Below are 17,224 nucleotides of genomic sequence, written 5' to 3' on the forward strand. Positions count from 1 at the left end.
TAGGCAAGAAACTCAAAAAGCTTTTAATGAAAGTATATTTTTTTAACACCACTTTTGGGAGATGCTAAAGGGGGGGGACAATCAACCGCCTCATCCAGGCTGCATATTGCTGCTGATCTGCAGTCCCAGCGGTAGTTGTAGTAGTGGGAGTTTATCCACTTTGGGGGATGAATAGCAGAACTTCATTTCATTTACAATATTTGAATTGAATTAGGCAAGAGATAGCTTTTTATTCCCCAGCAGCCAAACCCATCCTTCAATACTTCCTGCTGAAAACAGGTTTCATAAAAAATACTGTTCAAGTTTCAGAGTAGAATTCCCCGAATGTGTGGGATGCTCCTCACTTTAAAATAGTCTTTTGCGTTTACTCTGGGGATATTTCTCTTTGTTACTATGCAGTGTAATTATGTTTAATTCTGTTTCTTTCTGCAAATGCTTATGCCCATATTATGAAAAAAGAATTTTTGTGTCTCAGGTGCTTCCACACTAGGGGTGCACAATATATCGACTCAATATCGTTATCGCAATAGCAAGTTGTGCGATATTATACCGGAAGTCTCGCGATAATTACGCAATATTTTGTTTACGTTGCATCCCGCCCGCAAAATTACAAATCCCACTATGGCCACGCCAAGACCCGCCCTACAAAGCCGCTTGATTGGTTGGGGTTAGGCATTTCACCTCGAGTGGTTAAGGTTAGGGGATTGGTCAGGGGATAGGACCTGTACATGTAAGCATGGACGCCTGGCCAATAGTAGTGTGTGAACGCTATTGAAGGGCGGGTCTTGGCGTGGCCATAGTGGGATTCGTAATATCGCGTGAGGCCAAAGGGCCAAACCTTATATATATATGTCAATGGGCCAAACACTGTATGGGAAAGCGTATTTTACAATTTCTTTGAATGCAGCACGAGGCTGGCGAGGCTCAGTCTGTGCTGTTTTTCAGACAACGGCAGCTACAGTCTGGTGTTACAGTTATCTCAAGTGAAATACAGACAAACTCTTCACCGTTTAGCTGTCAGCATTTTTACCTCATTTTTTACTCGGTTAGCTGCTAGCTAACGGTAGGCTAACGTTACCTGCTGTCAGGTGTAGCGCTAACTAGCTAACGCTAATGCCAAGTGTTTAACTAGCCTCCTGTGCGGCGATGTTTCAGTTCCCTCTAACGTCCGTTTTCGGATCATCAGAGAGAAGCGCAGGCATTTAAGTGGCACATAAATAAGGCACCCCACGCAGCTGATGTTTGTTTATACTTCTCCGCTGGTGTGTGCGTTGAGCCAGCCGGTGTGTGTGTGTGTGGTAGAGCGAGGAAGAAGTGAGAGAGGGAAGGCGTTTTTCTTCGGAGTGAGTAGCGACTCTAACGTTACAGTGAGAGAACCAAACTGTCTCCCCTGTTCTTTCTGAACACGGTGGGAAATCTGGAGCAGGAGAAGTTAACCCTTTCCTTGACTTCATGTTTTTTATGGAGAAGGAGAACCAGGAAATGAGTCGGGGAATTGCAACGCTACCAAGTGATGTGTATTCAAAGAGTGTAGACGTAACAAGAGGCTAAACTCAATAGAACGTTGTGCTGCAGCTTGCAAAGGAACAGTCTATGGAGTGCAGCTCCGCCATCTTGGACAGAATTCAACACAATGTTCTATTGAGTTTCTCCTCTTGTTGCTATACTCTTTGGTTACATATCGGGCGGGGTGCAAAATTACGAATCCCACTATGGCCACGCCAAGACCCGCCCTACGAAGCAGCTCGATTGTTTGGGGTTAGGCATTTCACCTCGAGTGGTTAAGGTTATGGTTAGGGGATTGGTCAGGGGATAGGACCTGTACATGTAAGCATGGACGCCTGGCCAATTGTAGTGTGTGAACGCTATTGAAGGGCGGGTCTTGGCGTGGCCATAGTGGGATTCGTAATATTGCTGGCCTCGCCAGCCTCGTGCTGCATTCAAAGTAATTGTAAAATACCAAAGTCCTTTTAGGCAAGTCACACCACTCTGCCGCCATCTTGGCAACGCCTCCGGGCGGCTATTTTGGACTAACAAGACCAGGCTCCTATCTAAATGAATGGGCAGAGAGTCAGAACTGCGCTTTCACTGGTCATCGGGACATAAAAACTACATGTATAGAAACAGCAGTAGAATATGATAAAAATCGCTGAAAAAGTTTGATGACTTTGCCCCAAAATAAGGTTTAAAATGCCTTTTCCACACAGGTTATACTGTTACTACGCATGCGCAAGGGTTCACGACACCAACTTCATTTACGTCTCTATCCAGAATGCGGTGCTGTGCCCATATATATATATATATATATATATATATATATATGTATATATATATATATATATATATATATATATATATATATATATATATATATATATATATATCTATGGTTGTGCCAAGCCAGAGACAATTTAAGGACTTTGGCCAAGCACTTAAACAAATGCTCAATGTCATTTGTTTTATCAGTTTACAGTACAATATTTTGAATTATTATTTTTCTTATGTCTTGTTCTTCGTGTCTCGGCGGATCATGTGCATACAACCGACATCTTTGCCGTTACGGGTTTTCCTTATATAGTTGTATTGAGGATTGAGGAAGTGGCATGTCTCTTCTAAATAGTCTCTGAAAATACCCTTTTCCCAGCCAGTGTTTTTTTTTTTTTTTGTCGTTAACAGGAATTTACTGGCAAAATAAGATATTGTTATAAGTTATTGTTATTACATTTTTAATAAATCATTACATTTTATATTTATATATATATATATATAATATATAAATATATATATCTCATTCTTTCAATTCAGGCAACATTTTAAATGTATTGTTTTAGCACTGGGAAATATGAAATCTATTTTCGATGTGTTTTCCCATAACTTTGGTAATTTTACATATGTTTAAAAATATCGAAATTAATATCGATATCGAAATATTCATTATCGATATCGCAATATCACATTTTTTTCAATATCGTGCACCCCTATTCCACACGCATACAAACTTTGAAATAAAATCCATCCATGCTGTTCTGAGTGAGATATGGTTTCTGAATGTGTCCTGCCTTCAGTCTCCGGGTGAGCTGCTCAAAATCTGCACGGCTGTCTACGTCACTAGCCGAAACGAGGGGCCTAGGGGGCTAACCGTTAGCATGCTAGCTCGTTCTCAATGACAAAACACTGCTACAACACACACCAATTCACCATAATCTACAAAATAAATTGTATAGAACTACTTACATGTCCCTGTTCTGCAGGTATTCCACGCAAAGTTGGAAGTGCGCCCTCGTTTAGAAGAAGTCTCCCGGCTAATCCTGCCTTTTACAGGCCCGAAGTTGGAGAAACAGCTAGCTAGCTCATGTAGTCCTTACCTAGCTATTGCGCATGCGCAACTGACAAAAAGAGGTCTCACTTTGTAGCTAAAACAGAGAGCTCAACACAGAGGGTGAAAAGAGGAGCTGCAGCAACGTGCAGTACAACAAATATATGGTGTTTTTATTTTTAAATTAAACCGTGTAAACCTATTCTGGTAGAATCTCAAATTACAATTATGAACCTGAAATGAGCATAATATGAGCACTTTAAATAAAATTGTTTGAGCCCTGCCACTCGTTTGAAAGACCGGGATCGTGCGTGCGTGCGTGCGTGCGTGCGTGCGTGCGTGCGTGCGTGCGTGGGCGCAGTGTCTGGAACACTGACTCCAAACTGTGTAGTATGATAAAATATCCATCAGCAGATTAGCCAACAGCAGAATGGGAAATGTATTAATCATCTCTGTACTGTAGGTGTCTGCTGGGAGAGAGGTGTATTATCTCACTGACTGATGTTTCTCACAGTAGCTTCGTGCCGGTCTCACAGCCTGCCTCCTGCTCGATTCTCCTGACATTTTCTCATATGTGCGGGATCTGGCAGACATCAGTTACGTTTGCACGGACCCTAATATTCTACTAATAATCAGAATAATAGCCTTATCAGAGTCAAAATGCCTCATGTAACCACCTTAATGGGAAAAGGTTGGCCCAATCCAGGCTGAGTGGGGTGGTGTAAACCTTTGATAATCTATTCAATAGGTTAATAGGGCGCCTGGGCAGCTCACCTGGTAGAGCAAGTGTCCATGTAGAGAGGCTTAGTCCTCGATGCAGCGGCTGCGGGTTCGGCTCTGACCTGCGGCCCTTTGGTGCATGTCTCTCTCTCTCTCTCTCTCTCTCTCTCTCTCTCTCTCTCTCTCTCTCTCCCTCCCCTTTCAGGTCTAAGCTGTCCTGTCCGAAATAAAGGCCTAAAATGCTTTAGGGCAAGTACATGCACATCTTATCGGAGCACTTAATGTGAACAGTGAAGTTAGACTCTCTAATCAAATTGATTTCAATCAGGTTGAAGAAATAATGTCCAATCTATATAATGTATAAGGATGTATAATGGTGTCCTACAGCATCTGAAACATAGGCTTCAGTCAGCTCAAAATAAGGGTTTGAGGTTTATTCTGAACCTCCCCATGAGATCTCATCTTGATACTTCTCATTTTGAGACTATTGGGCGGTTAAAAGTTGAAGATTGAGTCTCTCAGATTCACCTGTGCACGGTACATAGGACTGTGCATGGGGTTGTCCCCAAATATTTAATCATTATTTTAACAGAGTAAGAGATGTTCACAGCAACTCCACCAGGGGAAGCTCTACTGATTTTGTACATCCTACATTTAAGAGTAATTTAAGTAAGGAGTCATTTTTGTATGTAGCAACAATGTTTTTAATGTATGGTGCATGGTTGTATCGTATTTTATAATGACATGGGCAAATAAAATCAATCAATCAATCAAACTCTAGCTGCAGCAGAAAACACAAGACCACATTCTGGCCTCGCAGATATGTGTTCGAGACGGCACAAGAAGAACAAGTAGATGTAGGACATGGAATTAGATTTTTATCAGCCACCTTACAGATGTCGTTACACGTTGCTGCGATAACTGTCAGAACAACTCTATTAATGCAACTGTTTGATGTACTGTAGATAGTGGCCACACACAGCGTGCACCCCCGTCCATCATCTGCCTGAGGTTAATTGCGTGCTCGACAGCTTTGAGGACTCAGTGCCAGCCATTGATGCCCGCGGTGTAACCAAAGCCGTATTTAAGGCCCATCTGCGCGTCCCCTTTCCTGCCCCACGCACAGCTGGAGTCCACACAGAGGAAGAGGGCTGCTCTAGCAAACACAAGGGAATTCTACTCTCTCTATTCTGCTTTCTCTCTCTCTTCGTCTCTCCGTTACTTCTTTCTGACATTCTGCCGCTCAAAGGAGAACGCTGAGTGTCCATTTACCTTGAAGATGTCTGTGCAGCGCCTTCCCTTCCTCAGACTTTTTTTTTTTTTTTTTTTTTTTTTTTTACCATGCTTGCATGTGGATTTTATTAACAGAGCCCAATTAATTGATGTTTCATCACATATGGCAGCTTTAATATCTTTGCCACTCAGCGCCTATTAAGGCTGCACAATATGTCGGTTTTTTTTTAAACACACCGCGAAAGGCTGCCAAATGCGGCGATAAACATATCTCGTGTTAGTTGAAAGAAAATATCAGCAGAAAATATTCTTTTTTTTATTTTAGGGCCACCTTTTATATTCATCTCAATGTTCAATTTGTTCAATAAAAGAATGTTGGAATGATTTCCTTTCATTTGTTTTAAATTCAGCACACACTTTGTTGTAGTTTTGGAAGAATACTAAATGCAGCAGAAATGCAGAATTGAGTACACTTTAATATCGGTTTATAAGTAAATATTGTTATCGCCATATTCAACAACGTTATTGCATATTTTCCTCATATGGTGCAGCCCTAGCGCCTGTTCCTCTCAGGTACGAGTCTGGTGCTGTCTGGACAAGGAGCGTTTGATCCGTGGCCCTTCGCGCGTATCGTTGTCGGTTGACCGGCTGTAGCTTGTTATGAATATTACATTTCAGAATGTCTTTTTGATTGTCTCTAAATCAAATCATCAGAGCGGGGGGTTTTGGAAACGAGCGCCATGCAGATGCTCCTCCTACGTGATTTAAGTGTCGGGCTGACCCAGATCTGTCTTTTCCTCTCCTCTAGGTAAGGTGTTGAACACTGATTTGCGTCACTACCTCAGCCTGCAGTTTCAGAAGGGCTCCCTGGACCACAAGCTCCAGCAGGTGATCAGGGACAACTTGTACCTGCGCACCATTCCCTGTGAGTATGGCCTCTACGCTACAGCCTCGGGCACCTCCGTCTGCTCTCGCTCTACTTGCACCATCCCACTTATTTTTTTTTTTTTTTTTTTTTTTACTTGCCTGCATTTTCCTGTCTGGTTTATCTTTTTTTTTTTTGAATGACATTTTTTTTTCACAGGCTTGGTAACATGCAGGGGTCAACGTTTAGTTTTTCTTTTCACTTGTCCAGTCAGGGAAGTGAAAACAAAGTCTACTTGCCCAAAGTCTATTTTTACTGGCCCCTATACAAATTGTGCTTTTGGAAAACGTAAAAAAAAAAAACATTGACAAAATGTCAAAATTTGAGAAAAAAAAAACAGTCAAAACAAAGCGTGGGGAAAAAAACATTGAAATGCGTCAAAAAATGAGAACAAAAACGTCAAAAAAGCCTTAAAAAATTGGAGAATAAAATGTCCAGTGGGTTGATTTATACACTTGCCCGACGTTGCGGTTCACTTGCCCTGGGCCGTCGGGCAACCCTTATTTTGAAGTATGTGTGCCGGATGGCAAACACATGGAGGCCGACTCCAACCGTTAAGTCCAAGGAACATACAGATAGAGCAGCATATGTAGATGGAAGTGAATGTATCAAATGTGAATAATAATATAAACGTGTTACAGAAGTATCGTCCACCTTTATGTAATCCCAGAAGCTGTCTCAAGGGGACACCCCTTGGTGACTAATAATGATGAAGTGGTTAAAGGCAAATAATACACCAGCTAGAACAGCCTGGTTGGTTCCCTTTACATCACTTTACTTTAATGCAGCCTTTGAAACCAGGAAAAGACCAAACTTAACCATGCAGTGATATTACGATTCTTCAAAATCGAAGACGATATCTAGTCTCATGTCACGTTATCGATATAATATTGATATATTGCCCAGCCCTAAGAGAAGTCACACGTGGCTATGTTGGGTATATTAGATCTATCCCCCAGTAAACATAGCTTTGGACTTGAAGGGATTTCTGAGCCAAACCAATCACTTAAAATGTTCAAAATCTGAGTCCAGAAAGGACTGACCAAGGCACATTCCCAGATTCCAGATTTCCAACAAAATTCCTCATTCAACAGTTTCATTCTGTCCAGTCTGGATGGTGTGTAAGAATATATATGTAATACTAAAAAACTATTGTGGTGGCCTTGGCCTCTCTCACATATTTACCACAATCGGCCACAATTTTTGCCCATTTATCACATTCAGTCCCTCTGAAATTATTTTCATATGGTCAGAATCATTGCTTAGAGAAGAGTTACTGTAGTTTTATAGAATCGGGAGGCTTTGTGTTTTCCAGGTGGTAGTTTTGTATAATGAGCAATACTGTACGGCTTTGAAATGATGCAACTCCTTATGTGCAATTTTCTGTCTTTTAATTAAAATCAATTTCCCCCTTTACAATTTTCTACTTAATTCCCTCCATTCCTTCTCAACACCAGTCCACCCAAACTTTGCTATTCTCTTCATAATCTCAACATAATCAGTAAAAGCACCCAATTATAGGCTTAGCGTAACCCTGAGTAGACACGTAGAGTAGATACGGAAGGCTAACATCATCTACCATGAGTGAAATATGCTTCAAGACTTCAGGGCCTGTACAAAAGAATCAGCATTGGAATCGAGTGGAATGACACACTTAGTCAGTTTTTATTTTTTTATTTAACGAAAATGTGTTTTGAGACTGAATGTATGAGGTATTGACTTAAGAGGGTCTTTCATTTTCAGTTTTCTGATTACAGTCAGATCCCGGTTATCTGACAGGTAAAGGTGTGTAAGAGTGCTGCTAACCTTTTCCTCCATTCTCTCTTCACCTTGTCCACCTGAGTCCGCTGCGCTGCTCCTCTTAAAATGAAGGAATATATAACCAGGACGCAACCATTTGGTTTTAATAATATGATTTTAAAATGGGCGTCGAGGCCAAACCGACATAAATGAAAGAGCAGCTGCATTTCTCTGGGCTGCACAGCCGAGTTAAAGAAAAAAAAAAAAAAAAAATAATAATTGTGCCATCTATCACTGCACCAGATATCGTTTATTATCTGTGTAACTCTCAGTTGGCATTTCCAAAGCGCTAATTTCTGACATTTTACATGGAGGAATAGTCATTTTCAAAAGCATCATTATAATTGCATTTAATGTGCAATGAAGCAGTTTTAAATGATTCAAAAATAAATTTGAAACAAAGCCTTCATCCATTCATCTTGCTGAGTGAATCTGCCCAACATTTGCTGTGGCAATAATACATACTATTCATTCATTCGTTGTTTACCCTCGAGAGATCATTGAGGGGGCGACACTCATTTACGATGCCATCGGGTGAGATTACAAAGACAAATGCAGAACGACAACACAGAAAGTACAATCATAAGACATATACAAAACAGAATTGGAACATGATTTGATAGATACATGAGGATAATAGGGATGCAAAAGAAAATACAACTATGTAAAGCAATTACAAGAACTGTTTGGATCGCTTCCAGTTTCTAAAACTGTTGAGTCCTTTTTACATTTAATACTTAAAGTACATTTTGCTGATGATACTTAACATACTTTTACTTAAGTAACAGAGTCTTTTTTACAGTGTACTTGAGTAAAGGATCTGACTACTTCTTCCACCACATTGCAGTCTGGTTGGAGTAGCTCAGCATATGTCGCCTGTCCACTCTGCTCACGCCAGCCTGTGCCAGTGGCTTATCGTAGCGCTCTGTGCCACAGTGGCCACACGAGGAGCCCAAACAGCCACTACAGCATGATGCCTGTGCTCATTACAGCCGCCCAAATGGCATTTCAGAGTGAGAGAAGCATGACTTCCTTCTTGCTCTACACACAGAGAGGCTTCATTAGGTGTCACTGCTGCCTCCCACTAAAAAAAAAGAAGATGACAGGAGCTCAAGGCAGTGCCAGGAGTCCAGGGCACCACCATATCCTTATAGCCTGGCTAAATCTCCCCCCACCCACAACTATCTCTTTTTTTTTTTTTATGAATCCCTGGGCATTAATTATCTGTCACTGCATGGCAATCGGCTCCACAAGTCTCAATGCCAGATTAAAAAGAAAAAAGAGAAAGGAAAAGTAGAAATGTAAAAAAAAAAAAATTATATTAAAATAAGTGCCCTAGGTTTTCAATCCTAGCAATTTTCTTTGAAGTAGATTTAAAGACGGCCCCTTTTTAAGTTTTTAAGCCACTGAGACAAAAGACAAGATACAGCTTTGCCTTGAATTAGCTCATCACTGCCTCTTCCTACTTCAGAGAAATACAGAGTGAAACGTGAAGCCTATCGAATCGAGGTTTTTTCCTTCTGTATTTCAAATAAAGGTTGCATTCATTCACAGTGGTCTGTACATTATAAATGCAGACATCAAGTAGTAAATGGGAGTGTTGAAAGGTGAAACGAAGCATCTTTTCTCGCATTGTCTCAAACCTCGTCCTCCATTCTGCTTATTTATAATGCGCGTTGTGATATAAATCTCCCCGTGTTGCAGAATTGATTCCTACTCGTCCTGTGGTAAGAAATGCTAGCAATGTGTGCTGCACGATACGAGGAAGATATCGGATTGCGATTATTTTTGACTGATATTGCGATTGCGATATGATTCTCGATATTGGAGGGAATGATCATTGTTGTTTCATTATTCCTAAAATTAATTGAAGAAAAAAACAAAATTGGTCTGTAGGTAGGGCTGGCCGATATGGACAAAATATCACGATATTCTTGATCAACCTAAGCTCCGGACGCAGCGACGGTGGCTCTGTTAATAGTCCCGGGAAGGAACTTGTTTTGGTGGAATATTTGCACCCCGCAAAAGAAAACTCCACAGACAATATTAACTGAAGTTAACTGTTGACACAATACAGTAACGTGAGCTATTTCAAGCTACAGTGCGTAGTGATTGTGTATTCATCCGACGGTACAGCCATGCTCTTATAGAAATTTGAAGTTGATGCTATCTTTTTTTTTTTTTTCACTGTTGTTCAGCTGTAAATAGCATTTGCGCGTTTTGATGGTAAACACTTGTCACCTGGACTCCCTGAGTGGGCGTTCAACCTCCTAGGAGAGAACCAGCATCTTGGCTGTCACTGTCCATCCAAGGCTGGGGGGGTGATCATCACAGCTGTCCAGGTGTGGAGACTGAAGAGATGCTGCGCTTTGGGAATTCACCCATCTAGAACGCATGAGTGTAGAGAGCACAGATAGCATCCACGGCCTCTTTTTTTTTTTTTTTTTTTTTTGTGTAACACTTTGGTCTTTTAAAATCCCATCCCCTCTTATATATGTTGCAGCCAGTGCCTGAATTAAGCAGTTGCATGACATGAGCTTTGCATGTGTCTTCTTGGATATATTGATATTCATACTTATACACAATCTCCTGAACATAGCCATACTGAGAAATCCAGAGAGAGTTGTGCGGAGCTGACAGTCTTAATTAGCTTTTGGCAACGGCTTGGATGTAACATTCATTAATATCAAAACGTTAAGCACTCAAGCTTTTATGAGTCCTCGGTAGTACCGATGTACATTCTGCGCTTGTGTGATATCGCGAGACAACTTTTAACCTCGAGGAGAATTATCGTAATGTTTGAATATCACAACATCATATCGTGGTGACGGGATCTTGTCACACCTCTAACAGTTAGAAGTAAGGGTACTCATGTGGACAAAAAAACAGAAGAGCCCATTTCGGGCACTGGTTACAGCAACCCTTGAGACATCAGATGATAAAAGATGATGATGACAAAGACACACCATGGTGGAATTAGAACTATAAGGGTGCTAAAACTGACCCAACTTATATGAGAATCTTCAGGTAAGGTAGCTGAATAAACAGTAAAAAGCTAAATTACCACATTTCCCCTGTTCAAACAGGCACATGTTTCATCCTTTTGTGGCTTTGCTGTCAAATGATTGCTCTATTTGACAGAATAGAAGATTGTCTCTGCAACAGACTAAGCCGTTTGAGATGTGATGGTTCACCCTGCAGTCAGGATGGATGATGTCCTTGTTGACGCAAAGAAAATGAAGAACTTTCCTATTAGACTTCCTAGAAAAACGCTGAGTTAAATCCCCCGTGCCATAACGCAGCCAGATAGCAGAGCAGTTCATCTGAGGTATCGTAAAAGGCCCCGATTACATCTAAGATGACGCTAAGCAGAGTCGGCATGTTAGAGAGCGTAAAACCATTTTCACAACAATATGTTTTCAATGTCTCACAGATGAATGTCGGCAAGGGAAAACATGACACTTTTCTTCACCCAGTTGCATTAGTTCCGCTTGATTATTATTTAATGACTAACTTTGCATGAACCGGAATGCAGTGTAGAGCTTCACTTTTTGAGCGGCAGTTTGATTTAGTTGAAAAACAAATGAAAGTAAACCATATAAAGAAGGAGAAAAAGGAGAGGAAAAAAAATAGAAGTTGGAAGCAGGGCTGGGCGATAGGGGGGGAATCACAATATGTTTGACCCAAGACCTCGATGTCGATATTGCGACGATATTGTAAGGTTGACAGTTGGTGCGTTCACAAAATTTAGATTTTTAGATAAATAACCATCATAATGTGGATATAGTGACTAAGTGGATAAAGGCAAATAATAGAACAGCTAGAACAGTCTGGTTGGTTCAGAAAATGACATCACTTTACATCACTTTACTGTAATGCAGCTTTTGAAACCAGGAAAAGACCAAACTTACCATGTGACGATATTACGATTCTTCAAAATCGAAGACGATATCTAGTCTCATGTCATGTTATCGATATAATATTGATATATTGCCCAGCCCTAGTTGGAAGTCATATTGCAACTTGTGCTTCAAGATCGTTTCTGACGTGAAGCGACTGACCCTGACCATCACCACTGGTATGAAGCAGACAATACACTGTAACATTCTTTTACTGATTTAAACCTTGGAGAGTTCAGCCTTGGTTTATGAACGTGAACAATGTTGGAAACCGGTAGTAAGGCTGTAACCTCTATTATTGGAAATAATTCTTTGACAATGAAGATGCTGCAGGGGCATTCACAAGTTAGTTCTTTAGTTTATTGCTAGGAAAAGGTCTGGCATGAACAAAAACTTAACTTAAGTTGCAATTATACATTTATGTGAATCAATATGTTCCACTATATCGCCATGAAATGCTGCTGCGCGTGGGATTTTAAGGAAAAAATTGCCTTGTGAATGCACGGCAGATGTAAAAGTAGTGCAATTATTCAACAAATATGCAGAAGGTCAACACTGAAGTTAGATTTCATCCATTCATGTGCTTGGTACACAACTTACTAAAGCCGTCTTCTCCTCGCTTATGTATTGCATTAATATTGTATTTAATTGCATCCTTGAGGAATAAAAGCGGAGCTGGCACCCACAGAAGACCAAGTAAAAGTGTGCAATTAAAATCCTGTTCATTATCATCATCATCAGTTACACTTCCTCCGTATTCTGACAGCTGTGCTGCTGTGGAGGGGAGGTTCTTTTTTTCCTCTGTTTCATATTTTAATAATTAATTCATATTCATGAATTCATAGTTTTGTGGTCCCAGCTCTGTTGACTATTCATGATGTAGACACAAATTCACCACGGAGTGCTGTGTTTGGACTCAAATCACATCATATCCCTGTAGGCATGTTGGATACGGTGTCACCAGCCCCCCCACTCCTCCCTTCCACAGGGTTTCTGCGGGGTCTTAAAAGGTCTAAAATTTCAAAATCTGAATTGAAGGCCTTAAAAAGTGGTACATTCGCTGAATTGTGTTCTAGGTCTTAAATCATTTTAAACAGGTCTTAATTTCCCTGCGTCCATGTAACGCTACATCTAATGCTCAGTGAAATGCTCCTGCAGAGCTTTAGAATGGTTATTTTATTTCCACGGTGTTGTAGTTCTTTCTTTCTTTCGCTAGTCCAAATATGATTTGCTGACTACAAATGAGACCAACATGCAACTTATTATGCAGCCAATCTATACACCAGTCCTATAATGCAAATGAGGAAATTGGGGAATTGTTTCAGACGATGTTTCCGGACTCTGAAATTATTTTTGTTGTGATATAGGTCTTAAATTTCATTCATAAGGGTTAATAAAAAGGGCTGAAAAAGTCTTAAATTTCACTTGGTGAAACCTGCAGAAACCCTGCCCCCCCCCCAAGTCAGTCAATGGCCCGTTCCACTTGTTTGGACGTTCCCTCGGTCTTAAACTGTGTCATTGTTGGCAGGTACCACCCGGCAGCCCAGAGAGGGGGAAGTTCCTGGAGTGGACTACAATTTCATCAGCGTGGGGGAGTTCCGTGACCTGGAAGAAAGCGGACTGCTGCTAGAGAGTGGCACCTATGATGGTACGTCTCAATGCAACACATACTACAATCCTTACACTGTAGATGGGGTTGTACAGTATTAGACAGTTTTATTTTGAAGTAGGAAAAAGAACGAGTTGAAAAACTCAAAGTTGGTATGAATTCTTCGTCTGATAATTTGTCAGATATACATATAGATCCAGTAGATAATCCAGGTAGATATATATATCTACCTGGATTAAATCTTCCTGTATTGCACCTCAGGCTGGGTATTAAACCTTAATCCTTAGTCAAACATTGAGTATAGACAGCTGTCACTACAGAAAGTTGGATTAAATGCTTGGTTAGATTGAGTTCACTTTGAAGACTTAGCTTTTCAGGTGGTCTCAGTCTGCTTGTTTGGACCTGATCAGCTTTCACTAAAAACCTGAATGAACTGAGCAAAACAGACAAATGTTACCAAACAAACTAGATTGTGAAAGCTGACGCCGATGAAATTTGCTTCTATGTATTGCAATTCGGTATTGAATGATGATCGGTCGGTGCCTAAAAAGTAAGAGAAAAACTACTGCCTAAAAGAATAAAAACTAACCATAGAAACCGAGTATTAAGTTATCCCTACGGCACCCTGGGGATACGGCTGCAGCTGAGGATGGATCCCCACATGCTGACCTGGTTATTAGTTCTCTTGTAAATTCGCTGAGCTGTGCACCATTAGGTCATCACAGGAATTCAACACATTGCCCAAGTCATCAACAGCCTGTCAGCGTATATCTGTGAAAGAGCTGGAGATAATATATCCCCAAGTGATTTTGCTGCTGGAAAAAAAAATTCACCCTGGTCCTTTTTACACATTGCGTTGGGATTGGCTACGTATGAGCTCTCTCGTCCGCCCTCTGTCCCATATCCAGCCCTGGGAGACTGGCCCTCCAACCCTGAACTTGTGAACCAGTCAACAGGATGAAGAATGGATCCGCTCTGCCCTTCCCTGCTTAACGTAACACAACCGCATGTGTATTGAAGGCACAGATTCAGAAGTCCTCAGAAAGTTAATTTAATGCCCAGACATTTGACCTGTGAGTCTCCACAGATGAAACAGGTTGAATAAACAAACCGTTATCTACGGATAGACCGGCAGTTGAATGCAGGGAAAGAGAAGGAGAGATATTTACCTTCTAATGAATGATTTCCCCACGGTGAGTTAGTCATTGACTACAGATGTTACTGGTTACCATGGCCAGTACAATGTAGGTGGTAAAATTAGCCCCAAGGGCCCATTCCCACAGAATGGACCAATTGCATTGCTTTGGAGATTTTAAATTTTTTTTATTTGTGCTAATATTTTAATGGAAGGTTGTGAGTCTTGGTATTCATGTGGGACAAGGGAGCAGCAAGTGCCACATGGCTTGCGGTGCAAATAATGTGAAAATAGTTTTTTTCTTGTGGATTACAGTTTTAGTATTTAAGTAGTGTCGCGTTGCCATAACCTTTCCTCCACAGCGCGGAGGAGGAGGGTCTGGCGACACAGCATTCCAGGATGGGAGAAAGACGTGCTGTGGTTTATTGGCATTTCTTTAAACCAATCACATTCGTCATGGGCGGTGCTAGTCAGACCTTCCTTCGCAGCGCTGTGGAGGAAGGTCTGGCACTGCGAGACTACCTGTTTAATGAACTTAAAATAATTCCATTTTGTTCAGAGACACAGATTTAGGTATAACGAAATAGTATCTTTATTTAATTGTTATGCAATAATCACATACTTTAATGATACCATACACTGCCTCTTGGTGCAGTCAAACAATACTATCTTATCTTGTAACCTTATTTTTCATTTGTTTCAATTTTTTTTATTCCATGGTCTCTTTATTTTGGTTCGTGCTGGGGGTATAGTTTTTATGTATTCTGTTTTATTGTGTTTTATTGTTTCCATGCTACAAAAATAATTTTTCTCTCGTGGGACAAAATCTGAAATGAAGGCGTTCATCCCGCCCCACCTCCTGCGACATTTCATTTAATGTAATTTCATTTATTATACAGGAAAGTTAAAAGTAACATTAAGTTACAATATAAACGGGCCGGACTCAGTTTAAAAACTAGTTTCCAGCAGGTTCCTGTTCTGCAGAAACATAGAACATTGAACATATAGTTACGGCACATGAGGACAGAAACATTTGTACAGGACATTAGCATGGGCTAGACAGACATAGACAACTTAAAAACAACAATACAGACAGTGCAAACTAGACATGGACAATCAATGCCTTCACATGCCTTCTTTAGTGCGCGTTACGTTTCTCTGTCTGAAGTCTTAATGTATATGTGGCCGATTGAATGGAAACATCAACCCAGGCAGCGGCATTACCCGCTGTGACTAATCCTCCAGCCCAGTGAACAACAGGGGCTGGGTGTATCCACGGTTAATCTGTAACCAAGAGTGACACTCACCCCCCACCACTCTGCTGGAGCCAATATCTGAGACAGTGAGTGTTTCACAGATTGTCATATCGCTCGCCAGTAATAGAAAGTTATTTCAGAAGGCCCATATTCTAAAAAAAAAAAGATACATAACCAAGCATTATGAGATCGCTCCTCAGCATTAATCCATTATACATACAGTTTGAAATCCCAACTGTCTGGCTCTCTGCATTCCAAGCAGCTCTTTGCAGCAAAGTTGACTCAGCCGATGGTGAAGTGGATGGCGGAGTTGAAAGTGCACAACAAACAAAGAAAGATTAGTCTGCCAGGTTTTGTTTTACAGAACGATAATGGTGTCAGGGTGTGAGTAATACTTGTTACCTTGGCTGTGCCGAAACTCTCGAGAATTAGATTTGCATGTGAGCCCGAGTGTGTGTGCATGTATGTGAATTAGGGCATATCCAGTTTCTAGCCCTCGCCGTGGTCGGCACAGCCAGCAGTATGACTCATTCATGACAGAGACAGGGAGCTGAAACGGACGAGCACAGTTCAAGCAGATGCAGGTGTCTCAGAGTCAACAACAGTGGATATACAGGAAAGATCTCAGCTGAAGAGGCAGCATTATTAGCCTTATTTGAATGTAAGCCTATAAATATATGATAAAAAAAAATGCCCTATAATTTTTGATTCTCCATTCCCATCATGTAATTTCATTTCATTAATTATTTTTAAATTGGACTGGCGTCCAAGACTTTATTTTGATTCTTCACGTTTAGTTAAAAAATTCCTTTTATTGTAAGTCAAAAGAAGGCTGTGTTAGGAAGTGTGAACTCTTCTTTTAACTGTTCAAACGATTTAAAGGACAATTCCGGCGCAAAATGAACCTAGGGGTTAATAACACATGATTACCTAGTCGACCGTTCTCTGGGACATGTTTTCATGCTAATCGAATGTGACCAGTTTTGGGGCAAACCGCTAATTAGCTAAGAACGCGAGTCGTCGGGGACACGCGAAAGTAAAAAGAAATCGCTATTTCTACACCACCAACAAGGCTCAAAATAGCACCACACTTCCAAGCTAGCATAGCTCGATTGTTTTTCCAAGATGGCGTCCGCCTGTATAGTGAACAGTACAGTGTTTATAAACTAAACTGTCTGTACACTTACAAAGTACTCAATGCTTCGGTTTACATGTAGAGACCCTCATTATGCTACCGTGGAAGTGTGGTGCTATTTTGAGCCTTGTTAGTCGTGTAGAAATAGCGATTTCTTTTTACTTTTGCGTGGCCCCGACGACTAGCGTTATTAGCT

At 40.9% G+C, this 17,224-nt stretch overlaps 1 protein-coding gene across 1 annotated transcript in view; it reads left to right on the forward strand.

The window, feature by feature from the left end:
- The window catches only part of magi3a (membrane associated guanylate kinase, WW and PDZ domain containing 3a), a 184,968-nt gene that overhangs the window by 105,338 nt on the left and 62,406 nt on the right, over nucleotides 1-17,224 (forward strand). Inside the window, exons 2-3 of the mRNA XM_028582397.1 lie at nucleotides 6,078-6,194; nucleotides 13,422-13,541. Coding sequence (XP_028438198.1) covers nucleotides 6,078-6,194; nucleotides 13,422-13,541 — 237 coding nt within the window. The remainder of the gene's footprint in view (nucleotides 1-6,077; nucleotides 6,195-13,421; nucleotides 13,542-17,224) is intronic.

Source organism: Perca flavescens, chromosome 7 (assembly GCF_004354835.1).
Source record: "Perca flavescens isolate YP-PL-M2 chromosome 7, PFLA_1.0, whole genome shotgun sequence".
Classification (NCBI taxonomy): domain Eukaryota; kingdom Metazoa; phylum Chordata; class Actinopteri; order Perciformes; family Percidae; genus Perca; species Perca flavescens.